The 27,827-nt window shown below is 42.2% G+C and overlaps 1 protein-coding gene across 1 annotated transcript; it reads left to right on the top strand.

Moving 5' to 3' along the window:
* Positions 1–12,113: 12,113 nt before the first annotated feature.
* Positions 12,114–21,330, top strand: LOC123751434 (uncharacterized). Its single transcript, XM_045733524.2, has 4 exons — positions 12,114–12,142; positions 15,009–15,430; positions 18,563–18,833; positions 19,716–21,330. Exons 1-4 carry the CDS (start codon positions 12,139–12,141, stop codon positions 19,967–19,969), a joined length of 951 nt encoding a protein of 316 aa, XP_045589480.2. The 5' UTR covers positions 12,114–12,138; the 3' UTR covers positions 19,970–21,330.
* The last annotated feature ends 6,497 nt before the right edge of the window (positions 21,331–27,827 follow it).

The following is a 27,827-nucleotide window of genomic DNA, read 5'->3' as shown; positions in this document are numbered from 1 at the left end:
AAATAATTTCTAATGGGGCGTGAAAACGGGAAAATGTTGAAATAGGGGGAGTCAATAAATTGGAATATTTTTACGTGAGGTGATTCAGGAGAGGTGCTTATCAGGGAGGCACTCTAGTTACAGCCCCGCTCCTGTGCCAGGTAAGTTCATTACGGGCTCACCATAGCCCGTGCTACTTGCTCCGCTCCTGTGCCAGGTAAGTCCACTACGGGCTCACCATAGCCCGTGCTACTTGCTCCGCTCCTGTGCCAGGTAAGTCCACTACGAACTCACCATAGCCCGTGCTACTTGCCCTGCTCCTGTGCCAGGTAAGTCCACTACGGGCTCACCATAGCCCGTGCTACTTGCCCCGCTCCTGTGCCAGGTAAGTCCATTACGGGATCACCATAGCCCGTGCTACTTGCCCTGCTCCTGTGCCAGGTAAGTCCACTACGAACTCACCATAGCCCGTGCTACTTGCCCTGCTCCTGTGCCAGGTAAGTCCATTACGGGATCACCATAGCCCGTGCTACTTGCCCCGCTCCTGTGCCAGGTAAGTCCACTACGGGATCACCATAGCCCGTGCTACTAGGAACTTTTGTTCCGAGTAGTTGAATCGAAAACAACAACAACAACAGAATGGCACTCCACTGGTTATCTGCAGTTTCATATCGTATAGGCCTGTCCACCCTGACAGCTGGGTGGACAGCGCTTCGGATTCGTATTCCTGAGGTTCTGGGTTCGATCCCCGGTGGAGACGGAGACAAATGGGCAAAATGTTTCTTTCACCCTGATGCCCCTGTTACCTAGCAGTAAATAGGTACCTGGGGAGTTAGATAGCTGCTACGGGCTGCTTCCTGGGGATGTTTAACAAAAAGGAGGCCTGGTCGAGGACCGGGCCGCGGGAACGCTAAGCCCCGAAATTATATCAAGATAACCTCAAGATAACTTTAAGATAACCATCCAGCACCCTCTGTCATCCCCTACCTCACCCCTGCCAACCCTACCTCACCCCTGCCAACCCTACCTCACCCCTGCCATCCCTACCTCACCCCTGCCAACCCTACCTCACCCCCTGCCATCCCTACTTCACCCCTCCATCCCTACCTCACCCCTGCCAACCCTACCTCACCCCTGCCATCCCTACCTCACCCCTGCCATCCCTACCTCACCCCTGCCAACCCTACCTCACCCCTGCCATCCTTATCTCACCCCTGCCATCCTTATCTCACCTATGCCATCCCTACCTCACCCCTGCCATCCCTACCTCACCCGTGCCATCCCTACCTCACCCCTGCCATCCCTATCTCACCCTCTGCCATCCCTACCACACCCCTGCCATCCCTACCTCACCCCTGCTATCCCTACCTCACCCCTGCCATCCCTACCTCACCCCTGCCATCCCTATCTCACCCCTGCCATCCCTACCTCACCCCTGCTATCCCTACCTCACCCCTGCCATCCCTACCACACCCCTGCCATCACTACCTCACCCCTGCTATCCCTACCTCACCCCTGCCATCCCTATCTCACCCCTGCCATCCCTACCTCACCCCTGCCATCCCTACCTATCCCCTGCCATCCCTACCTATCCCCTGCCATCCCTACCTCACCCCTGCAATCCCTACCTATCCCCTGCCATCCCTACCTCACCCCTGCCATCCCTACCTCACCCCTGCCATCCCTACCACACCCCTGCCATCCCTACCTCACCCCTGCCATCCCTACCACACCCCTGCCATCTCTACCTATCCCCTGCCATCCCTACCTCACCCCTGCCATCCCTATCTATCCCCTGCCATCCCTACCTCACCCCTGCAATCCCTACCTCACCCCTGCCATCCCTACCACACCCCTGCCATCTCTACCTATCCCCTGCCATCCCTACCACACCCCTGCCATCCCTATCTATCCCCTGCCATCCCTACCTCACCCCTGCAATCCCTACCTCACCCCTGCCATCCCTACCACACCCCTGCCATCTCTACCTATCCCCTGCCATCCCTACCACACCCCTGCCATCCCTATCTATCCCCTGCCATCCCTACCTCACCCCTGCCATCCCTACCTCACCCCTGCCATCCCTACCTATCCCCTGCCATCCCTACCTCACCCCTGCCATCCCTACCACACCCCTGCCATCTCTACCTATCCCCTGCCATCCCTACCTCACCCCTGCAATCCCTACCTATCCCCTGCAATCCCTACCTCACCCCTGCCATCCCTACCACACCCCTGCCATCTCTACCACACCCCTGCCATCTCTACCTATCCCCTGCCATCCCTACCTCACCCCTGCCATCCCTACCACACCCCTGCCATCTCTACCACACCCCTGCCATCCCTATCTATCCCCTGCCATCCCTACCTCACCCCTGCCATCCCTATCTATCCCCTGCCATTACACGTATCCATATTCCCTACTTACATATCACAATTCACTTTAAGAGAAATGATATTTAAATCATTTCACACACAGCAGTTCAGTTCCCACAAGTGATCACTCCAAACACGTTCATTAAACACTTCACAGCCGGATAACACAGCATATCCGGATATCACGTTCATGAAACACGGGATATTCGGATAACCTATCACACAAAGAGACACTAATTAACTGTTCATGAATATATGAATTCCGGATGGGAGTTTTCAAAGGCAGGAATGGTGGTGGGTATACATATTCAAAATGACTGTAATTTTGCTGTGTTCTGGTGGCATTTAGAGTTTAGTTTGGCATGAGGGGATTGGTGATTGGTCGACTGGTTATGGTGGGGTTGTGATTGTCATGGCAACTGTGGATTGTGGTATGATTGTCTCCTTGTGGTTGCTCATTCGGGGGATGAGGGAAGGTGCAAGTAGTTGAGAATGATTGTATTTGATTATGTTTTGTTGACATGTTCCTCTATTCGTGGTTCCTGACTCACTGTCTTGACATACACATGTGACCTGACTCATTATTCTGACACACGTGGGTCCTGACTCACTGTCTTGAAACATATAAACATCGGGTATATATATGGTCCTTCACATCCGCCACCAAGATAATGTTGTTAAAACAAGACTGAAACCAGTGCACTAAAACAGGAACGAAAAAGAAAAAGGGAAAAAGGAGGAATCCCCACCTCCATTTAAAACTTAGACCCAAATATCACAATAAAAAGGTTATCGCGAATAACCGAACTCAATTACGGGCTCACCATAGCCCGTGCTACATGGACATTTCGTTCTGAGTAGCTAAATCTAAAACAACAACAACAACATATGGTTCCACGAACAGGCATCGAGAATGTCTCTTCCTGTTGGAGTTCTTCACGTTTCTCGCATATATTTGTCCACATTTCCCCACAGAATAGCCCAGATGAGTTCAAAATCCACCGATTTGACCAGATTTCCCATTATCCCATTGGGAAATAGGTTATTTCCCAACCTGAGGCCAGATTCACTAAAGCACTTACGCAAACACTTACGAACCTGTACATCTTTTCTCAATCTTTGGCGGCTTTGTTTACAATTATTAAACAGTTAATGAGCTCCGAAGCACCAGGAGGCTGTTTATAACAATAACAACAGTTGAATGGCAAGTTTTCATGCTTGTAAACTGTTTAATAAATGTAACCAAAGCCGTCAAAGATTGAGGAAAGATGTACCCGTTCGTAAGTGCTTGCGTAACTGCTTGCGTGAATCTGGCCCTCTGATAGCTGTCGATCACGTTAAAACAATATTTAGGGATTTTAAAAGCAAAATTAGCGGAATCCCGAGCGCTCTCCACTCAGCCGTCAGGCCCCTGTGTATGTGTGTGTGTGTGTGTGTGTGTGTGTGTGTGTGTGTGTGTGTGTGTGTGTGTGTGTGTGTGTGTGTGTGTGTGTGTGTCACAAAGCTATAACATGAGAACGGACCGAAGCATCGTCGTCCCTTCACTTTCTAGTGCGTGTGGTTTGGTCAACATATTTCAGCCACGTTATTGTGACTCCTCATCTCCATTACAACATCACTCATTCCAGAACAAACCCCCCTAGAAGAGTTCCAGGAAGCTCATAAAAGTTCCAAACCTCCTCCAGTCGCTTCCAGATTCGCCTGGAATGTAAGAACTTCCCTCCCGGTATTTTTTTTTTAATAGGTTGACCTTGTCGGTTCCAGACCTTTCCTCTCGCGTTAGTTTCGCGTCACTAAATTCTTATTTGGATTTATTTTTGATGTGGAACTGGGCAGAAATCCAATACCACACTCGCTGGAGAGTTCTGAGGTCTTAAAGCCGACTTGATCTTAAGTCCACCTCGAGTTGGTGGAGGTTAATTTGGCCTCCGTCCGTTGCCAGGTACGTTGGTGGTTGTTATTCATTATTCGTTGTTGTGGTTTTAGATTTAGCTACTCAGAACGAAGTGTCAATGTAGCACGGGCTATGGTGAGCCCGTACATTCATTATTCAATATTCGTTATTTTAAAATTAGATATGATATAGGTAAAAGTACAGGAGTTATTGTTTTAAACACCCATCAGCTAGAAAGGCTGAGACCAGGAGCTAATTCTCGATCCTGCAGTCACAAACAAGTGAGTATACACACACACACACACACACACCACACACACACACACACACACACACACACACACACACACACACACACACACACACACACACACACACACACACACACACAATCTGTACACCTGTTGATTGACGGTTGAGAGGCGGGACCAAAGAGCCAGAGCTCAACCCCCGCAAACACAACTAGGTGAGTACAACTAGGTGAGTACACACACAGTAGGCTCAGGAATCTGTACACCAGTTGATTGACAGTTGAGAGGCGGGACCAAAGAGTCAAAGCTCAAATCCCGCAAGCACAAATAGGTGAGTATATACACACACACACACACACACACACACACACACACACACACACACACACACACACACACACACACACACACACACACACACACACACACACAAACACATTACAATCAGACTTTCACACGTACATATAGAGAAAAACACACAAATACAAACATACATACACTACATACACACACACACACCACGTCCACGGTTCCGCCAGAATTCTATGATCTAAAACAATGGAGGTGACATCTCTCCCGGGTCGTAAGACTGCACTTGGCTCAGTCATTACAGGTCATGAGGCTCGCTGATCGTTTATGAGCGAGAGTTTAACGATAGTTGGCTCCGTGTGGCGGTTAATTACACCGAGGAGAGAGCTTTTGTGGGGAGGATTTACCACAAAAGATGTCGAATGTTCGTAGTTGAAGCAAGAATCGTCCTGTTGATGCTGGGTTATCACGAATGTGATAACCCAGTGTGGGGTTATCATTAAGAATGTGTGGGGTCGTTAAGAGGTTGGTGGCACTGGCTTTTCTCTGAACAAATCCACAAGGGCCGTGACGAGGATTCGAACCTACGTCCGGGAGCATCCCAGACGCTGCCTTAATCGACTGAGCTACGACATGGTCAAAAATGTGTTTTTTTTTTTCTCTCAACCCATCACTGAAATATTGACACATATAATGACTTAAGGGCGATGGGTCAGTACAAAAGGTGTACTGTTGCACTGAGACAACAGTCCACTTTTTGTACTATTGAAAGTTATAACGTCTTGAACGAACAGAGCAAATATTTAAAGCCAGTGAAACCCAAAATAAGGACAGTACTAAGATACGATTCAATAGGCCTAAACTGACTAAGATATTCTATTCTTTTTTGTTTTTTAAATTGCCTTTTATATGTTATTCCTTTTTTACGTGTCATCTTGCCACTTTAAATAATCCAAAATGCTATATATATATAGTCGTAATGGCTTGGCGCTTTCTCATAACAGTTTCCCTCCAAAATGTTTCTGTTATCTCGCTATCATTCTCTGAGGAGTGGTTGAATAACACTTACTCTTTTTTAGGCAACATTGAGTACGCAGAAAGTAACCTTATTTACGTCTTCCAGACACCGAAGTAACTTGTTCAACCACTTGAACAGGATGTTAGAGCGAGGGGTATAGCTTCTTGCAGGTCGGCGTTCAATCCCCGACCGTCCAAGTGGTTGGGCATCATTCCTTCCCTTCATCCTATCCCAAATCCTTATCCTTATCCTTTCCAAGTGCTATTCAATCGTAATTGCTCAGTGATTTATTCTGATAGTTACCTTATCTTGAGCACTCAACCAAGAAGAGGGGATTGAGTTGCAAGGAGGAACAGCAACGATTGGGATAAATGTGATAAAGGTGTGATAAATGATGGTAATTGCAATACGTGACAAATAATTGATATTCATGGCAGGTAGTTACAACTGATGACTGATACTTGGAAGGTAATTTCAATACTTGAGAGAGAGTTGCAATACGTGAGAAGTAGCAGTAACACTTGCGAAGAAGTTGCAATACTTAGGAGGCATTTCAAATACCTCAAATTAATTATCAATTATGGAATCAATTATAGCGCCCTTGGCCTCGTAGCTATGGCGCCACAGACATAATTTTGCACCACATAATCAAATTGATGTGTGGTACAAACTAAAATCAAATTCAAATCTGAATTTGATTTAGAAGCATGTTGTTGTTTAAGATTCGCTACCTGAAACAAAAAGTTCCGAGTAGCACGGGCTATGGTGAGCCCGTAGTGTTTAGAAGCAGTTGCACTCCACCAGCTTACGTGACTGACGTTACAACGACAAGAATACTTGAGCAGTGTGTGTGTATAGTGGAGAGCAAGAGTGCTATTATTGGCCTCTCCCCCTCTCTCCCTCTCTCCCTCTCTCCCTCTCTCTCTCTCTCTCCCTCTCTCTCTCCATCTCCCTCTCCCTCTTTCTCTTTCTCTTCTCTTTCTCTTTCTCTTTCTCTTTCTCTCTCTTTCTCTCTCTCTCTTTCTCTCTCTCTTTCTCCCTCTCTCCCTCTCTCTCTCTCTCTCCCTCTCTCTCTCTCTCTCCCTCTCTCCGTCTCTCTCTCTCTCTCTTTCTCTCTCTCTCTCTCTCTCTCTCTCTCTCTCTCTCTCTCTCTCTCTCTCTCTCTCTCTCTCTCTCTCTCTCTCTCTCTCTCTCTCTCTCTCTCTCTCTCTCTCTCCCTCTCTCCGTCTCTCTCCCTCCCTTCCCCCACCCTCCACATACCAGCTCGACGTCTGGTGCTTATTGGTGGTCGATCAACACCTATACCGCCTCGTTCTTTAACCCTTCGCTCTCGCTCCACTCTCATATTGACTGGTGTCACGCCGATTGAGCTTGGGGTTCTGGCACTGGCGGTCGTGTCAGGCGAAGACCTAACCCATGTGGTGGCTAGGACTCCCTTTTGTTGTGACGACAGGAAAGGTCTTGTATTTGGTGGTTTAAGGGAGAAAAACCTTTACATGGCATGATAGCTGCAATGTGGAAGCAATTTGTTCTCATACAAGTAACGTCAATTTTAGCTCATATGCATTATTAAAGCTAAAAATTGTCGGACTAGAAAATGGAAGGGACTCGCAAAAGAGACGTACTGTCCCGTTTTCTGTTTTGGGTCCTCTGGTAGGTTAGGAAAGGGCACTTTAAATTAACAGTTTTCTTGACGTTTTGAAACCTTAGGAGGACGGGCTGATTTGCTGGCTGACGAGGACCTAAAGAATCACACCTCAGGATATTAAATCCGTCTCACTTTTAATGTAAAACGCTATCCAGGATAGCTAACGTTATCAAGGATAGCTAACGTTGCCCAGGATAGGTAACGTTGCCCAAGATATCAGATCCTACACGTTTTGACAGTTTCCAAATCCCGATAGAGTTAAATTATCTATGCCAAAAAATTATTCATGGGCCCGTTAAATCATTCACGCGTTATTTAAAACATGTGATAGTTTAATAATCGACTCAACGGTTAAACAAGCTGCTTATCAAACAACGGCTTCACGAGCTAAACAATCCAAACAGTAGAGTAATAATCCAAAATAACTTAAACTTAAAAAAAACTAGCCCTTGCTTTTAAATCCAAACTTCAGGATAATAATCCAACCATCAGGAAGATTAATCCAGATATAAGGCAAATAATCCAAACCAAAAATACTGGTTTGGGTATTACAGCACATTGTAAATACAAAAACATTATGTTTTAACTATTAAAGCACATTGTAAATACCAAAACGGGTATTGAAGCATATTATAAATACCAAAACAGCCATTTTTAGATATTTAAACACATTGTAAATACCAAAAAAATCGATGGAACGCAGATCCCATAGGAAATATATATACATGCAAAGAAAACGCGAATGCGAATAGACGAAATAAAAGCCGACGAAGACTTCTGATATTTTCTGCAGTTACCAACAGCTTTCATGTAACAAAGACTCCCGGAACCAATAAAAATCCGCTTTCTTTGGCCAGATAAAAATTAATTGGCAAATAGATCACGCTGGGCGGCTGGCAGCGGAGTGCAGGCGTTCTCACTCGATACCCATCGTTATTTTGTTTTATTAACCCAAGATTTCTTTCCAATACCTTATTGTTGCCCTTATAACTAGGCCGGGAACGGAATTGTCAACATAAACATTAATAAAACGCAAAGGGAATGGAAGGGAAATTATCCAGAGAAAGCACCAAGGCAGGATGTCTGTATGGCGGACTAGTGGCGTTGTGTGGATAGGGGTCGATGGGTAGGGATAGAGGGGGCAAGGCGTCAGAGGGTAGGAGGCAATGGATAGGGGGAGGAAAGTCAAGGGTAGGAGGCAGAAAACCAGGGATAGGAGAGGAAATGGCCAAGGGGTAAGGGGACAAAGGCTAGGGGGTGGGGTAGGAAGTGAAGGGCCAGGAATTGTCCATGTGGGATAGGAGGCAGAATGGCAGGGATAGGGGGGAATAGATCTTGAGGTAGGAGACAGGACGCTTGAGGTAAGAGGCAGGAGGCCAGGCTTATTAAAGGGCATAGAAATTAGTACAATTACGAGAGATTGAACTGGATTAGAAAGGAATAGGAAGAGGAGGTAAAGAATGGAACAATAGAAAGGCGAATTAAAGGCAGAAAGGAAGTACACAGAAAATAGGTATAAAGACGTCCGAAATAGGGACGGGTGTAAATATGATAAACATTCAGAGAAAGAGGGAAGGGACGGATACCATTGAAAGACTTCCTGGAACAGAGGAGAGAAAGAAAATATATTAATGATTCCAGGGACGAGAAGATGGGTGGAAGGAGGTACATGGGAGGGAGCTGGAAAGGTGGTCTAGAAGCTCCATGGAGGGGAAGATGGAAAAGGAACATATGTAGTTCCATAAAGATTGGAATCTGGATCCCTTTCCAAACACACCATAGTTCCAGGAGGCCTATAGTGGGACTGGAAATGGCTCTTCGGAAGTCTATGAACGGCAGCTGTAAAATGGGTTCAAAGTGTAGGCATGAGTAGGTGTAGGTGTAGGTAGAAAGGAGTAGGCACGTTTCCATTCACATGATGTGCCTCTTCACCTCGCAGAAGCATCACCTAGATACCTTTGAGCTAGAGAGCTGTTGTGGTGTTGTCTTGGAGAGGATACAGGCTTACTATCCACATGATACATAAGTCACTCCTCCAACTGGGTGTTGGAGTTGGAGGAGTGACTTATGTATCTTAATTAATATAAGACCATCTGTTTTCTTAATGAATATCTTCCATGAGGCTCCTCTTCCTGCTGTAATCATTTCAGTTCATATCTTCCTTCATGTGACACATCTTCCTTCATGTGACACATCTTCCTTCATGTGACACATCTTCTTTCAAAGCACATTATCTTTCTCAAGCAGTTCCTTAAGAGGGTTCTGAGATGGTGATTCCCAACTCCCAGCCATCATTACGGACCGTCTTGACCTTTCAGACTTCCAGCACAATAGGTTAATTTTTTATCAAACTCACGACATTCTGTCTGATATATATATATATATATATATATATGTCGTACCTAGTAGCCAGAACTCACTTCTCAGCCTACTATTCAAGGCCCGATTTGCCTAATAAGCCAAGTTTTCCTGAATTAATATATTTACTATAATTGTTTTCTTATGAAATGATAAAGCAACCCTTTTCTCTATGTATGAGGTCAATTTCTTTTTATTGGAGGTAAAATTAACGTAGATATATGACCGAACCTAACCAACCCTACCTAACCTAACCTAACCTATATTTATAGGTAATGTTAGGTTAGGTAGCCAAAAAAAGCTAGGTTAGGTTAGGTTAGGTAGGTTAGGTAGACGAAAAAACATTAATTCATGAAAACATGGCTTATTAGGCAAATCGGGCCTTGAATAGTAGGCTGAGAAGTGCGTTCTGGCTATTAGGTACGACATATATATATATATATATATATATATATATATATATATATATATATATATATATATATATATATATATATATATATATATATATATATATATATATATCCGTCTTGTGTCCCCCTAACAGATCCGGCGACCTGACACCCTGTTGTGTCTGGCAGACAACATCCGCATCACCAGAGACACCAGTAAGGTCACAGAGCATCCTGTTGATAAGTTGATAATGGATGATAACCACCACTAACGGGCATTTTTTCCTGCCAGCTTCCTCCTACTGTGTGTACTCAGCTGTTGCGGTTCCCGTGTGTACAATCACCGCTCATCCCGTCTTCCTAATAGAACGTCGTCGCTATTTGGCGTACACTTTACCTAAGGCCAAAAATCGTGGTACTTAAAAATGAAAGCGGCTCGCGAAATTGGCATACTGTACCGTTTTCTGTTTTGGGTCCTCTGGTAGGTTAGGAGAGACTACTTTAAATTTGATCATTTTCTTGATGTTGGGAAACCTTAGGAGGACGGGTTGGTTAGGTAACAAACGGAGTGGGTTCAGTCCTCATAGGATTAGGATAAGGAGTTGGGATGGAGGGAAAGGATTGGTGCCCAACCACTTGGACGGTCGAGGATTGAACGCCTGCATAAAGCGAGACCATTGCTTTACCGTCCAGCCCAAGTGGATGAGCTGAGACGAATCACAACAAAAGACAAGCCCAGAGACACTTCAAGAGGTTACACGACCAAAGATCACATTCACTCCAAACATCTAACACTTACGGGCTATTCATGCCCGTGCCACTTTTACAGGTGATGTATCAATTAGAAAATTCCTATGAGTCATGAAGATGCTTCGAACCCGTGCAGTGGGTACTTTCAGACAAATGTTTGCCTGAGAGAACCTAGTACACAGGTTCGTATCCTCCTGATGTCTCCTACTAATTTTCTCCATGTGTCCCTTACATCATCATTCAGAACAAAAGAGGATTAGAAAATTCTTCAGATGGATCCAGGTAACTAGATGGGCTGAGAAACGCCTCCACAACTTAGATTCAAACAAATGAATGTGGATGAAATTGAATACAGGGTGAGAGGTTAAGGCACATGCTTGAGTCAGAAAATTTAAAAAGATCTTATGGGGAGAAAGGAACTGCTATTGGAGGCACGTGTTAACAGAATACCATCAGCGTCGTATGCAAAGCTGTCTTCTAGTTTCCGGTGGAATTCCCATTGGTACGAGCTCAAAATTAAACTAATTTACATTCCACGGTTTTGCTACAATGAGTGTAGTGGACTAATTTACAAGGAGAGAATAAGGATTTTTTTTTTTTAATTATTAGTGTTATATAAAGCCTAGCTATAACTTTTATTACAGGGATATTCCTGCGCGGGCCCTAAGCCTCTGGCTGGCACACTAAGTGTTGTTTGTTTCTATTTTACTTAGGTTGAATATGAGTATTTATAACTCGTATGGTCGCTTCAGTAAGATTTTGCCCCATGTGTTTAACAACTTCTTCTGATCTGTTGAATCTAAGTTGAAATCTTAATGGGTTTGTAACTGTGCACTGTGTTAGATAATGTTCCAGTGGTCTGTCGGGCATTTCTCTACAGTGCTGACATTTCCTCTCATCTTCCGGAACCTGTAAGCCTATTTCCCGTGCGCATGGGTATCCAAGCCTGATGTGATGTAAGTGTAATACTGCTCTCTTACATCTAACTAAGTGGTTCTTAGTTGGTTAAGTTCTTGTACCAAGCCGCAGATCCTGATGTTGCAACTGCTGTGTTGTGGTCACTGTACATCTTTTGCAATCTTATCGTTCTGATAAGGCGAGAAAGTTGAAGGTATATATATATACTGCGGACCTCATCGCATCATTGTGACATCAACCTCACTATGGGTAAGATATACCAGTATTTTGATTATTATTATTATTATTATTTTACACCTCATTAGAGTTACTTTTGAAGTTTGCAAACTGGAAAATAATTTTTTTCTGAGCAGTTGTTTGCAGAAATCTGGAGATTCTATATTTTTTATTAACAAATTATTATGTGTTCGTTGCTGAACATTTACAAAGTTTTGGATTTCATGAAGTGATGGAATGGTTTGGTTGCCAGACTTGCCAAAATGTGTTTCATAATTTTGTGTATTTCGTGTGGTAGGAACGTCAACATTTCTTTGTTCATGTGAAAGGAACTTGTGTCTGGTAGTTACCCCATAGTTACCAGGGAGCCGGTCGGCCAAGTGGACAGCACACTGGACTTGTGATCCTGTGGTCCCGGGTTCGATCCCGGGCGCCGGCGAGAAACAATGGGCAGAGTTTCTTTCACCCTATGCCCCTGTTACCTAGCAGTAACTAGGTATCTGGGTGTTAGTCAGCTGTCACGGGCTGCTTCCTGGGGGTGGAGGCCTGGTCGAGGACCGGGCCGCGGGGACACTAAAAAAAGCCCCGAAATCATCTCAAGATAACCTCAAGATAACTTACCCTAACTGGTAGTTAGGTAGTTACCTCTTGTGTGGTAGTTTCTTCTTGAGGGACGGACTTGTAGAAAAGCTAATTGGGGGTTATTTCACTATTTAATTTGGCCTAAAATCTTATGATAAGACCGAAACCCAAAATCAGTTTTGAGTACTCCAATATTTGTCTGAATTGGAAAGGGAAGCGCCAAGCCATTACGACTATATAGCACTTGGAAAGGGTCAGGATAAGGATTTGGGATGGGGCGGGAAAAAAAGGAATGGTGCCCAACCACTTGGGGACGATCGGGAATTGAACGCCGACCTGCATGAAACGAGACCGTCGCTCTACCGTCCAGCCCAAGTGGTGTTGTGAAGTGTTATCCATTAACATCTAGATTATATGATATCATAAACTAGCAAATTTCCTAGTGCATGTGACTGCAATATTTTTCCACATGTCTTTTCGAGAAAAAATTTTCATAAATTCACGGACGAAGGTTCGAATCCTCGTCACGGCCCTTGGGGATTTGTTCAATTTTTCATCAATTTCCACTCCTAACATGGTATTTGATGGATTATATATGCAGACGAGGAGTCATATATAATCCATTATCAGTCACAATAACGTGGTTAAAATATATTGAATCGACTTGAGAATGGTCCAGGACGGACCGAAACGTCGTCGTCCCTTCACTTTCTAGTGTGTGGTTTGGTCAACATGGATAATATATATCCAACCCATCTTCTCAACTAATAGGTCGTGTTTTATACGTTATGGTTCCTTCTGACTAAATGCAACCTACAATGAAAAATAGTGGGTCACAAATATCCTATTTTCAAGGTAGATTAGGTTAGGTGGTTTCTTGGGTTAGGTTAGGTTAGGTTAGGCTAGGTTAGGTTAGGTTAGGTTAGGTTAAGTTAGGTTAGGTTAGGTTGGGTTAGGTTAGGTTACGTTAGGTTAGGTTAGGTTAGGTTAGGTTAGGTTAGGTTAGGTTAGGTTAGTTTACGTTAGGTTAGGTTAGGTTAGGTTACGTTAGGTTAGGTTAGTATACGTTAGGTTAGGTTAGGTGGTTAGCTTGGGTCCATAATTTCTGGTTAGGTTAGAAGGCTATATTTTGAACGTTGGTTAAAACAAGATTACGAACTACGAATATCAGTGTTTTCGTGCCTAATCTTCTGGCAAGACCATACATCTGGTGCCACAGTGCCTAAATGAGCCACAGAGACGTTAGAAAAAACTTTTTCATTGTCAGAGTAGTTGAGAGATGGAATGCATTAGGAAGTGATGTGGTGGAGGCTGACTCCATACACAGTTTCAAATGTAGATATGATAGAGCCCATAAGGCTCAGGAATCTGTACACCAGTTGATTGACAGTTGAGAAGCGGGACCAAAGAGCCAAAGCGCAACCATCGCAAGCACAATTAGATGAGTACAACTAGGTGAGTACAAGGAAGATAGCCATCAGCTGGGGTCGTCTGGAGCAACGTGATAAGATAATTTTAAGAGGTTTCACTGATTTGATTTACATCTTTCTTTTCACCTGAAAAGGTCAGGGTACAGTACTCTACACTGACACCAGCAACGGGTGACCTTCATGACGTCATTGAAATAGGAGATACTCTATTTCACTGAAATAGGAGTGAAATGACGTCCTTTCACATGAATGTTGTTGTTGTTGTTTAAGATTCAGCTACTGGGAACTAAAAGTTGCAAGTAGCACGGGCTATGGTGAGCCCGTACACAGGAATGATGGGATCACACTGCTCCTGGGTACACTCGCCTCTATGGTATGTTCACAGGAGGAATGATTGTTTCATTCCTTTGTTGTTTACCACAACTTAAACAACGTAAGTTGTTTAACACAACTTGAATTGTTGTTGTTGTTTAAAATTCGCTACTTGGAACAAAAAGTTCCAAGTAGCACGGGCTATGGTGAGCCCCTTGTGGACTTACCTGGCACAGGAGCGGTGCTGTAATTTCCACAACTTAGAAGACCCGGTTACTTAAGAATTCTCAATGAGGAGGAGAAGATTCCCCATCAACTCTTAGTTTCTTAAACTTACACCCCAATCCTTTACGTCAGAATCTATCAAATGCTCCAGTAATATTCAAGACTGCGCCATGAATATTCTCCACAGTGGAGACGCTACGTTCAATTTGCGATCAAATGAAATAGCAAATCTCATGTGTTTCTCTTATCTGTGTAGCCAAATTGTTTGATATTTAGTAAGTAGTTTACATATGTAGTTTTTAACAACGAATTACTGTGTAGAAATTTTCAGTAATAAAATCCTTCCTCAGAGTTGTGGAGAATGAGACAAATTCTTCCTATGGTGTTTCTGGTGATGCTGGAGACCCAAGGAGGCAGATGTGACCTCGAACTCCACCCTGCATCTTCTCCAGCATCCGGGATAAACAATCATCTTAATACTAAGAACGACGCACATATAGAATATAATCAAATTCGTGAATTCGTTCAACTGATCCCTGGTTTCGTGGACGGAATGTTATGCAGTGTAAAGAAGCAGCTGAATCCAGTCAACGGCATTCAACGTGAGCATCATCTTGCGATGAATAATGAAGAATATGCAGCCCAAAGAAAAATTGCTCTGGCGAATGCAGAGAATTGCAGCGAATGTTACCAAATTTGCATAATTTTGTACGACACTGTTGCCACTGCAAAAATTGCTCTCTCAAGTTTTGAAGACTACAAGGACAATTTTGTGAGTATTTATCATTAGCTATACCAGGTACGGATATTTACGAGATTTGTATTTCAGTTGTATTATATTTCATTGGTATTTGTATTATATTTATATTGAGACTATTGTATAAAAAAAAAAATTACTAATGAGCTGATAAGTTCGGCGTCCATGTAACAATTTTGGGAACTAATTTTCTGTTTTTCTAGCATTCTATGCCTTTGGGTCGTACAGCATCAACATATAAGCATAACTTCACTCGTCCAGCATCAACAAATAAGCATAACTTCACGTCACGTAAATAGTCATAAAATGAGCTGTCTTCAGGGAGTACAAAGACTAAAACCAGTGCACTAAAACAGAAGCGAAAAAGAAACAGGGAAAAAGAAGGAATCCCCACCTCCATTTAAAACTTTGACCCAAATATCACAGTAACAAGGTTATCGCGAATAATCGAACTCAATTACGGGCTCACCATAGCCCGTGCTACATGGACAATTCGTTCTGAGTAGCTAAATCTAAACTTCCTTAAAACATCCTAATCATCCTTAAAACAACAACAAGGGAGTACCGAGAAGAACTCTATAACCCACTGATAAGCATTTGCAATCAGCCAACTCAAGAATATTACTTACTGCCTGGAGAGTGGACAAAAGTAGTCCCAGTATTCAAGAACTTTTCTGAAAAACTAGACAGAAAAAAAGGCAGATAAAGTTCAGTTTTGATAAGATATAATCATGGGAAATAAGAGTGTCACCATCTACTGGATGAATGATTCACAGTTTGGCAAATCGAATAGCAGAAGAGACTTGGGGTCAAGACTAGCAGTGACCTGAAATTAAGATAGCAGTTAATCAATAATCATAACGAAACCAATAGAATTAATGTTGACCAGACCACACACTAGAAGTTGAAGGGACGACAACGTTTCGGTCCGTCCTAGACCATTCTCAAGTCGATTGAATTAATTAATCAATAGAATTAATTATTTATATCCAGAAGCGCTTAAAATATATCCACACAGTTGTCCTCCAATTATATTTGGCCCTGGTGAAGCCCCACATTATCAAGGCTGTCAAATTCTAATTAATGTATTGCAGAATCAACATTGATTCTCTCTAGGAAATCCAGTATAGAGGATGACCAGACTGGTCTCTGGTGTTCAGGACCTCGGTTCACATTCCCTGTTGAGGCGGAGGGCGAGAGTAGACATGATCGAGGTCTTCAAGATGATGAGGTGTATCAACAGGAGAGACACGAGCTAGGTTGTGCACCTACCAGTCAAGGCCAGATCATGCAACAAAGGCTGAGTTGAAAAAGATCAAATACAAAAAGTATATACATATTGAAGTACTGGTTTGGCAACAGTAAAACAGGACTCACAGAAATCACAATAGCGTGATGCATCAATTAACAAATGTTCATCAATTTGTTCATTGATGCATCACGCAATTGTGTAATGAAGTAAGGGCGAAGAGATAGAACGGCCTATTGACATAGCTCGAGTGCATGCGGGAGTTGAGTAAAACCCTGGTTTGTATTTCGGAGAGGCTGCAGGATCCAGTAAGTTCAGTAGAATTTCGGTTTCAACTCTTTTGACCATGTCGTAACTCAGTCGATTAAGGCAGCGTCTGGGATCATCTCGGACGTAGGTTCGAATCCTCGTCACGGCCCTTGTGGATTTGTTCAGTACAACAGGCTTGGCACGGCAAAATCATAGTGGTATATAGTATAGAAAGCTTTAAAAGAGAAAAGTTTCGTTAAATTGATGGGGAATAGAGAGGGATGGATGCTGATGGACACCATCTAATTGTGATTTCTTTGCAATTTCTAATTTCTAAGCAATTTCTAAGCAAACTTTGCTTGGAAGTGACCACACACTGCTAGCGTTGTCCATTTCGGCGTTCAGGCATTTGGCAATCGTCTTTGTATCGGCGTCATATGAGTGATTGGGTTTGATTGGGTGACTGAACTTCCTGGCCAGTCTAGGGAATTAGGAGAATAAAACACAAAAGGAATGATTGTAGGATCTTTTACTTGGTATGAATAACCTCCGTAGGTTCTTGGGTATAAGTAATTATCAAAGGTCACAAATTATCAAAGGTAATTATCACATCTCACACACATCTCCTTGCGAGATGTGTGTGTGTGATCTTGTACGGCAGTTTATCAAATAAGTTACAATTGTTTTGTATAGATTTAAGGCTTTTAATAAGTTATATTTGCCTTTTAAGGTGAGCTATAAATATGTAACATAATATATATATATATATATATATATATATATATATATATATATATATATATATATATATATATATATATATATATATATATATATATATATATATATATATATATATGTATGTATGTATATATATATATTCCAAATTCTAAGAAGTTGTATTTTACGTTATGAATATTCGTGCAGATGAGAGGCAAAGGAAGTACTGAATAGAGAAATGGAGAGGGAGAGAGAGAGAGAGATAAGAAGCAAGAAAAGGGGATTACCACTACTCGCTTCAAAAGCTTCCTATCTATAACAATTCCATAGGAGTATACCGATAGATTTACAAATAGGATCTCATAGAATACCACTAATTTTAGGTACCTATCCACTGGCTTATCTAAAATTATTAGAAAAACTGCAGTACAAGATCACTCACATCTTGCAATCAGTCACCTTAATACCCTCGACACAGTGTACTACAGCAGGACTCTCGAACACAGATGGGGGTTCATCTGGGTGCAGTTTACAAAGCTCACAAAATGCATGTCAACACCTAACTTCTCTACAACTCCCACAAGAACAAACTAGAGGTGCCAAACAGGATTACCAAACAAATTTCGACACTTGGATTATCGAATTTACATAAAATTAAAGAACTTGTATTCAGTAAAAGTTTATAAAACAGAATATATTGTCACTTCAAAAGTTTAAACATGTTTTGTATGTAATGTTTAATAACACTACTTTGGTAAAAAAATATTTAATTATTATTACAGTTTTTACTATTTTTATCATTATTTTTAGTTTGCATTAATTGTAATTATTATAATAATTAAAAAGGATTATTATTATTATTTCAAAGTGATATCAAATCTAGTTTTTTTATACACAAAAACAACACCAAGATACCATGACTCCCTCAGGCGCTGGACACCTTCAACAAGACCTGGGAAGAGGTATTGGCCGAGATCGGCGACACGGACTTCGGCATCCCGCCCTCCATACCTCCCGTCCCGGATAACGTCGACCTCAAAGAGGAGATGGCGAGGGTGTTCGGCCAGCTGCAATGCCATCTAGTCGGCCTGGAAGATGTCATCCTCGACCAGAGTACCTTCAGTAAGATCGACCCAGTCCTCAAGACGAATGACCTCGACACTGAAGTGGACTTTTATCTCGAGAAGTTTACGAGCACAAGTAAGAACGAGGATAGTTAATTGGGAGAGGGGATAGAGACTCTGGCTAGGAGATTAAAAGCAGAAAGAGTAGATAAATAGCATCGGTAGAACTAATGTCCATAATATGCACCTGGGGCCAGATTCACGAAAGCAGTTACGCAAGCACTTACGAACGTGTATATCTTTCCTCAATCTTTGACGGCTTTGGTTATATTTATTAAACAGTTTACAAGCATGAAAACTTGCAATCAACTGTTGTTATTGTTATAAACAGCCTCCTGGTGCTTCGGAGCTCATTAACTGTTTAATAATTGTAAACAAAGCCGCCAAAGATTGAGGAAAGATGTACAGGTTCGTAAGTGCTGGCGTAACTGCTTCGTGAATCTGGCCTCCTGGTCGTAACGCTAAGTGCTATAACATCGGATAACTAGCAGACTAATCATGAGTTATATTATGAAGGCTTCATGTGGTAGGCTTCATTGATAACATAGCTCAATATACATCATCCACTCCTAATGAATATATTTATTTATATTAATTATAAATAATTAATATAAATATACAAATAATAATTGTATATTTATATTAGACACATATACAAATAATTGCATATATGTGTAGCTATTAAATTCATTCAAAGTTGCATTAACATTGCAGGCGATGAGTCACAATAACGTGGCTGAAATATGTTAACCAAAACACACACTAGAAAATGAAGGGACGACGACGTTTCGGTCCGTCCTGGACCATTCTCAAGTCGATTGTCGATTGACACAATCGACTTGAGAATGGTCCAGGACGGACCGAAACGTCGTCGCCCCTTCACCTTCTAGTATGTGGTCTGGTCAACATTGTACATAACTTTTAGAAACCCAAAGTAACGTAATTATTTTTCCGACAGTAGATTACATTGAGGAGCTCCTCGGCTACACGAGAATGGGCATGAAGGAGCTGGACGTCGTTCCTGACGAAGCCCTCACTCAGGAACTCACTAACCGGGGCCACCAAGTTCTGGACACGGTCGAAAAAGGAGTTCGAGACTTCATCATCCTTAAAAAATACGAGGAAGGGCTTCAGTACGTCATGGCCGCGTTCACACAGGTGTTTAAGGAACTCTGCACGAACGCTTCCTGTGCGTTGAACACGTCCTCTTGAGCCCCATGTGCTATCCGGCTCCTCACTTGCCGGATAGGTCCAAGCAGACCAAAGGCGCTCTGTAGTCCATCCGGTCCGCCATGTAAGGAAATTCCAGACTGACTATTCAGCACCTGTTAACTCTTTTCAGTGCCGAATGTACATTGTTTATTGATTGTAGTTGTATTTACAAGGGAAATGGGGTAAACTGTAGCCTCTCAAGTTTACATTGGTGTACCTTTTGCTCCCCATATGTACACCGAACAAGAACAAGGTAAATGGTTTTGTAAATTACTCAGATATATAAGTCATTCTAAATTTATTCACGTTTTTTGTTTAGGTAAATAATATATGCGCATTTACCAATAATTGTAAATAAATGTCTTTTGAAGTCATTCGAAATTTCAGTAAAGATGGTGCAAAACAGACAGACAGACAGACAGACAGACAGACAGACAGACAGACAGACAGGCAGACAGACAGACAGACAGACAGGCAGACAGACAGACAGACAGACAGACAGACAGACAGACAGGCAGACAGACAGACAGACAGACAGACAGACAGACAGACATACAGACAGACAGACAGACAGACAGACAGACAGACAGACAGGCAGACAGACAGACAGACAGACAGACAGACAGACAGACAGACAGACAGGCAGACAGACAGACAGACAGACAGACAGACAGACAGACAGGCAGGCAGACAGACAGACATACAGACAGACAGACAGACAGACAGACAGACAGACAGACAGACAGACAGGCAGACAGACATACAGACAGACAGACAGACATACAGACAGACAGACAGACAGACAGACAGACAGACAGGCAGACAGACAGGCAGACAGACAGACAGACAGACAGACAGACAGACAGACAGACAGAAAATCCCAAAGTAGTTACAATGACAGATACACACACACACACACACATCATTATATATTGCTAAAAAAAGGCCTTTATTTTTTCGATCTGAACTACAGACTAGAAACAAAAGAAAAACCCATATGATATAAAATGATTTCAGTCAAATAATATTGTGTTATAACGAGTATAGAACTCACATATCATATAATGCAACAATGAATATCTAGTAGATCTAATTATAAATATTGTAACTTACATAGATATATATATTATAAGGTATTAAATCAATGTTTTAAATTAAGACTTTGGATATAAATAGAGTTGTAATTATGTTCCTGGAAACGCTATGCCACTAATACCCACATCGTTTTGGGTAACCTAGAGGGGTCTTCCTTGAAGGAAGGCCTCTAGGAAGACCTCTTCCTAGAGGCTTACCTAGAAGGCTGTAATAGAACTCCTTTTAAATAGACAATTAATTATCATAATATATTTCACAACAGCAGAGGAGCCAACTATTACTCACCTCAAACTTAAACTTATATAGGGAGTTTATATGAGTTTATATGAGTTTATATAAGCTTTATATAAACTTATATAACTTATACACACACCAAAGCTGTACCCGGCTTGTCGGTGTATATACAGCAAGAGATTACTTTTGGTCCTGTACAATGTACAGGGGTAAAGTACTCACCTTGTTATGCTTGCGGGGGTTGAGTTTAGGCTCTTTGGTCCCGCCTCACCTGCTGTATACCTGCTGCTTGGCCAGTAAACGCATGTCATGGCCTTGGTATACCCTCAAAAAGTTAGCTTTACACTCAACACTAAACCAAGTTTGTCTAACTTTACGAATTAAATCAACTTGGTTTGGTGTTGAGTTTAAAGCTAACTTTTAGATGGTTAATTGTTCGAATTAATGCACTGCGTTCATAACTAAAGGTATGTTCCCTAAGAGTGCCTATATTTGAATGTAAGTCATTAATCAGTCATTAATCCGTCAGTCATTAATCAATTATGATCATATCCGTCACGAGAACTGGATCGTAAGTCGCGCATGATCGCGGTGTTGTCTGGTGAGACATGGAATAGGCAGTTAAGGCAGGATCCCCGAATTGCTGTTAAGGTGATATGAGGCATAACACACTCATATCTTTCCTATCCACCCCTTCCCTTCCCCCCCTTTCCCTTTCCCCCTTCCTTTCCCCCTTCCCTATCCACCCCTTCCCCCATACCCTCCCTCTCTACCCCTCATCTTACACAAATAGATATTAAGATGTTCAGTGATCTATTGAAGCATTAATCTATTCAAGCCCGTGCCACCTCTTGGGTAGCTTAATCTTTATCAATCAATCAATCTATTGAAGCTCATTCCATCTCTATCCCCTGAGGCCATCGGCCCATCAATCAACGACACATGAGGTATTCGGCTTGAAATAAATTGATCAAGGTGATAGAATGATCAAGCCAATTAATTCGATTACATATTTACTTCAGCCACTTCATCACATTAGCGCGATCAGGTGATTATGGTGACTTAAGATATCTGGAGTGAGCCCAATAACCTCCGCCAATTCTTCGTTAGTGGCGCCCACACCAGGAGGATGATGATGGGCGTGAGATATATAACGTAGAGGATAACGAACCTCGTTATCTTTACTGGAGCGTCTCGTTAATCAAGATATTTGCAATGGCATTATCTCGTTATCTCTAATGATTAATGTGATTCCTGTTCTACACAACTGGGAATCAACTTACACAACTGGTATTTAACTTACACAACTGGTACTCAACTCCCACAACTGGTACTCAACTTACACAACTGGTACTCAACTTACACAACTGGTACTCAACTTACACAACTGGTACTCAACTTACACAACTGGTACTCAACTTACACAACTGGTACTCAACTCACACAACTGGTACTCAACTTACACAACTGGTACTCAACTTACACAACTGGTACTCAACTTACACAACTGGTACTCAACTTACACAACTGGTACTCAGCTCTCACAACTTGTACAATGAAGGTCAAGACACGCAAAAGCTTGAGTACATCCTCACCTGGAAACTTGTACTTTCTTGTACTTTCTTGTACTTTCTTGAAGACTTGTACTTTCAAATAATACACTGTATTTTTGTAAATTGTGGTCCCCCTAGCGGACAAAATACGAGGTACTGTGAAACTGTAGCGGCTTACAAGCATCCACGTTTTCTAAACCTAGGTTGGTTGGGTTAGGTAGGTGGCTTGGGTTCGGTTTAGTACCCCCGTATTTCGTCCGTTGAGGCAGCTCAAGAGGACGGGTTGGTTAGAGGTTAGGAGTAAAAAAGCATACTGAGTTCATGGGGCCAGATTCCCGAAGCAGTTACGCAAGCACTTACGAACCTGTGCATCTTTTCTCAATCTTTGGCGGCTTTGTTTACAATTATTAAACAGTTAATGAGCTCCGAAGCACCAGGAGGCTGTTTATAGCAATAACAACAGTCGATTGGGAAGTTTTCAAGCTTGTGAACTGTTTAATAAATATAACCAAAGTCGTTAAAGATTGAGGAAAGATGTTCACGTTCGTAAGTACTTGCGTAACTGCTTCGTGAATCTGGCCAATGGTTCCTACCCACCATCTGGGGCTGCCATCTGAGGCTGCCATCTGGGGCTGCCATCTGAGGCTACCATCTGAGGCTGCCATCTGAGGCTGCCATCTGAGGCTACCATCTGAGGCTGCCATCTGAGGCTACCATCTGAGGCTGCCATCTGAGGCTGCCATCTGAGGCTACCATCTGAGGCTGCAATCTGAGCTAGCTGAAGAAACTCGACAGTCTCTGACAACTAACTTTATAGCTTGTATATATCCTGTTGTAACCCATTTTGTGTAGCAAACTATCAAATCAAATAATTTCACATTTTAAGGTGTAGGAGAAGACAATATGTAAGCGAACACGGGCGACTCACAAGGCTCCCCCCGGGTGCTGTATATCCTCTTCTTCTTGGCTGAGGGTCCCCACAAACACAACCAGAGGTGGCATTGCCTCCAATATACAATATACAACCCATCCTCCTAAAATGAAAATACATATAGTAACATTAACATAACAAAAACTGCAGGGGGGTTTGGGCAAAATATGACCCATCGCCGTTTTCAGTAATTGGCATATTTTCGGTATAAAAAGTCGTAATTTGAAACTGAAAATAGGTGCAGAGAGTCAGAATTCGGATAACAAATCACACTCAGGAGTCAAAGTTCCGACATTTCAGACATTTTGAAAACTGCAGGGAGGTTTGGGCAAAATATGACCCATCGCCGTTTTCAGTAGTTGGCATATTTTCGGTATAAAAAGTCGTAATTTGAAACTGAAAATAGGTGCAGAGAGTCAGAATTCGGATAAAAAATCACGCTCAGGAGTCAAATTTCCGACATTTCAGACATTTTGAAAACTGCAGGGGGGTTTGGGCAAAATATGACCCATCGCCGTTTACAGTAATTGGCATATTTTCAGTATGAAACGTCGTAATTTGAAATTGAAAATAGGTGCAGAGAGTCAGAATTCTGCTCAAAAATCACGCTCAGGAGTCAAATTTCCAACATTTCAGACATTTTAAAAACTGCAGGGGGGGTTTGGGCAAAATATGACTTATCGTTGTTTTCAGTAATTGGCATATTTTCGGTATGAAACGTTGTAATTTGAAACTGAAAAAAAGTGCAGAGAGTCAGAATTCGGCTCAAAAATCACGCTCAGGAGTCAAATTTCCGACATTTCAGACATTTTGAAAACTGCAGGGGGGTTTGGGCAAAATATGACCCATCGCCGTTTTCAGTAATTGGCATATTTTCGGTATAAAAAGTCGTAATTTGAAACTGAAAATAGGTGCAGAGAGTCAGAATTTAAATAAAAAATCACGCTCAGGAGTCAAATTTCCGACATTTCAGACATTTTGAAAACTGCAGGGGGGTTTGGGCAAAATATGATCCATCGCCGTTTACAGTAATTGGCATATTTTCGGTATGAAACGTCGTAATTTAAAACTGAAAATAGGTGCGGAGAGTCAGAATTTGGCTCAAAAATCACGCTCAGGAGTCAAATTTCCGATATTTCAGACATTTTGAAAACTGCAGGGGGGTTCGGGCAAAATATGACCCATCGCCGTTTACAGTAATTGGCATATTTTCGGTATGAAACGTCGTAATTTGAAACTGAAAATAGGTGCAGAGAGTCAGAATTCGGCTCAAAAATCACATTCAGGAGTCAAATTTCTGACATTTCAGACATTTTGAAAACTGCAGGGGGGTTTGGGCAAAATATGACCCATCGCCGTTTTCAGTAATTGGCATATTTTCGGTATGAAACGTCGTAATTTGAAACTGAAAATAGGTGCAGAGAGTCAGAATTCGGATAAAAAATCCCGCTCAGGAGTCAAATTTCCGACATTTCAGACATTTTGAAAACTGCAGGGGGGTTTGGGCAAAATATGACCCATCGCCGTTTTCAGTAATTGGCATATTTTCGGTATAAAAAGTCGTAATTTGAAACTGAAAATAGGTGCAGAGAGTCAGAATTCGGATAAAAAATCACGCTCAGGAGTCAAATTTCCGACATTTCAGACATTTTGAAAACTGCAGGGGGGTTTGGGCAAAATATGACCCATCGCCGTTTACAGTAATTGGCATATTTTCGGTATGAAACGTCGTAATTTGAAACTGAAAATAGGTGCAGAGAGTCAGAATTCGGCTCAAATATCACGCTCAGGAGTCAAATTTCCGAAATTTCAGACATTTTTTAAAACTGCAGGGGGGTTTGGGCAAAATATGACCCATCGCCGTTTTCAGTAATTGGCATATTTTCGGTATAAAAAGTCTTAATTTGAAACTAAAAATAGGTGCAGAGAGTCAGAATTCGGCTCAAAAATCACGCTCAGGAGTCAAATTTCCGACATTTCAGACTTTTTGAAAACTGCAGGGGGGTTTGGCCAAAATATGACCCATCGCCGTTTTCAGTAATTGGCATATTTTCGGTATAAAAAGTCGTAATCTGAAACTGAAAATAGGTGCAGAGAGTCAGAATTCGACTCAAAAATCACGCTCAGGAGTCAAATTTCCGACATTTCAGACATTTTGAAAACTGCAGGGGGGTTTGGGCAAAATATGACCCATCGCCGTTTACAGTAATTGGCATGTTTTCGGTATGAAACGTCGTAATTTAAAACTGAAAATAGGTGCAGAGAGTCAGAATTCGGAAAAAAAATCACGCTCAGGAGTTAAATTTCCGACATTTCAGACATTTTAAAAACTGCAGGGGGGTTTGGGCAAAATATGACCCATCGCCGTTTTCAGTAATTGGCATATTTTCGGTATAAAAAGTCGTAATTTGAAACTGAAAATAGGTGCAGAGAGTCAGAATTCGGATAAAAAATCACGCTCAGGAGTCAAATTTCCGACATTTCAGACATTTTGAAAACTGCAGGGGGGTTTGGGCAAAATATGACCCATCGCCGTTTACAGTAATTGGCATATTTTCGGTATGAAACGTCGTAATTTGAAACTGAAAATAGGTGCAGAGAGTCAGAATTCGGCTCAAAAATCACGCTCAGGAGTCAAATTTCCGAAATTTCAGACATTTTTTTAAAACTGCAGGGGGGTTTGGACAAAATATGACCCATCGCCGTTTTCAGTAATTGGCATATTTTCGGTATAAAAAGTCTTAATTTGAAACTAAAAATAGGTGCAGAGAGTCAGAATTTGGCTCAAAAATCACGCTCAGGAGTCAAATTTCCGACATTTCAGACATTTTGAAAACTGCAGGGGGGTTTGGGCAAAATATGACCCATCGCCGTTTACAGTAATTGGCATATTTTCGGTATGAAACGTCGTAATTTGAAACTGAAAATAGGTGCAGAGAGTCAGAATTCGGCTCAAAAATCACGCTCAGGACTCAAATTTCCGACATTTCAGACATTTAACATATCTGAAAATACAAATATGTCGTGATGAACCACCATAATATGTATTTTTGTAGTATTGAATTTGGACAAACAGGAATTTTTGTTTATATGTTGCTAATAACGTCTAACGTAACGTACCCTAACTATCTGAGGTCTAATAAACGCTAACTGAGGCCAAATGTGCTAGATGAACAAATCCACAAGGGCTGTGACGAGGATTCGAACCTGCGTCCGGGAGCATCCCAGACACTGCCTTAATCGACTGAGCTACGACAGGGTTGAGCTACGACAAACCATGTCGTAGCTCAGTCGATTAAAGCAGTGTCTGAGATGCTCCCGGACGCAGGTTCGAATCCTCGTCACGGCCCTTGTGGATTTGTTCATTTGATGCATCACGTTAGTGTGATCTCTGTGTGCAAATGTGCTAGATATTAGCACACATATACACTATAATGTATATGTGTGCTATTTGGGGAGCTGGTGGCTGAGCGGACAGAACACTGGACGCGTGATCCTGTGGTCCTGGGTTCGAACTCTAGTCACGGCTCTTGTGGATTTGTTCATTTGATGCATCACGCTATTGTGATTTATCTATGTACATATTGGTACTTTCTAGCACATAGTTATAAAATGTACTATCACTTCAGGAGGATGGGTTGATATCATATGCTTGTATTTTTAACAAATCAACAAACTCACGAAGAACTGACAACAAATGATACGCTTTGAATATTGTTTTGAGCGCCATCTATGAACTAGAAGTGACACTACGAGTCAGAGTCTTAATTTATAAGCAACACTTGACTGTTTGCTTTAAAAAAAAGTTACGAAACGACTCATAATTCAGCCCGTCCTCCAAACAAAGATCCAAAAGTGATTCCATCCACCCGCCAAACCCCCTGTTTATGAATGAAAAGCGGTTTACACACGACTCACAACTGATTTCGTTCGAACACTTCCGGAACAAGTGCTTCACTGACGAGTTTTGTTCGAACCACAACGCTATAAATGCTTCACCTACGTACTACAAATGCAAATAATCGCCAACCGAACTAAACACCTA

This window comes from Procambarus clarkii, chromosome 4 (genome assembly GCF_040958095.1).
Source record: "Procambarus clarkii isolate CNS0578487 chromosome 4, FALCON_Pclarkii_2.0, whole genome shotgun sequence".
NCBI classification, from domain to species: Eukaryota; Metazoa; Arthropoda; class Malacostraca; order Decapoda; family Cambaridae; genus Procambarus; species Procambarus clarkii.
The sequence above is the reverse complement of the archived record's forward strand: the minus strand, read 5'-3'. Positions and strand labels throughout refer to the sequence as shown.

What these genes read in the sequence shown, in the direction of transcription:
- LOC123751434 (XM_045733524.2), top strand. An exon ending in AAGACTACAAGGACAATTTT is followed by an intron (nt 15,431 to 18,562) that starts GTGAGTATTTAT and finishes TGACTCCCTCAG; the next exon opens with GCGCTGGACACCTTCAACAA. An exon ending in CGAGAAGTTTACGAGCACAA is followed by an intron (nt 18,834 to 19,715) that starts GTAAGAACGAGG and finishes TTTTTCCGACAG; the next exon opens with TAGATTACATTGAGGAGCTC.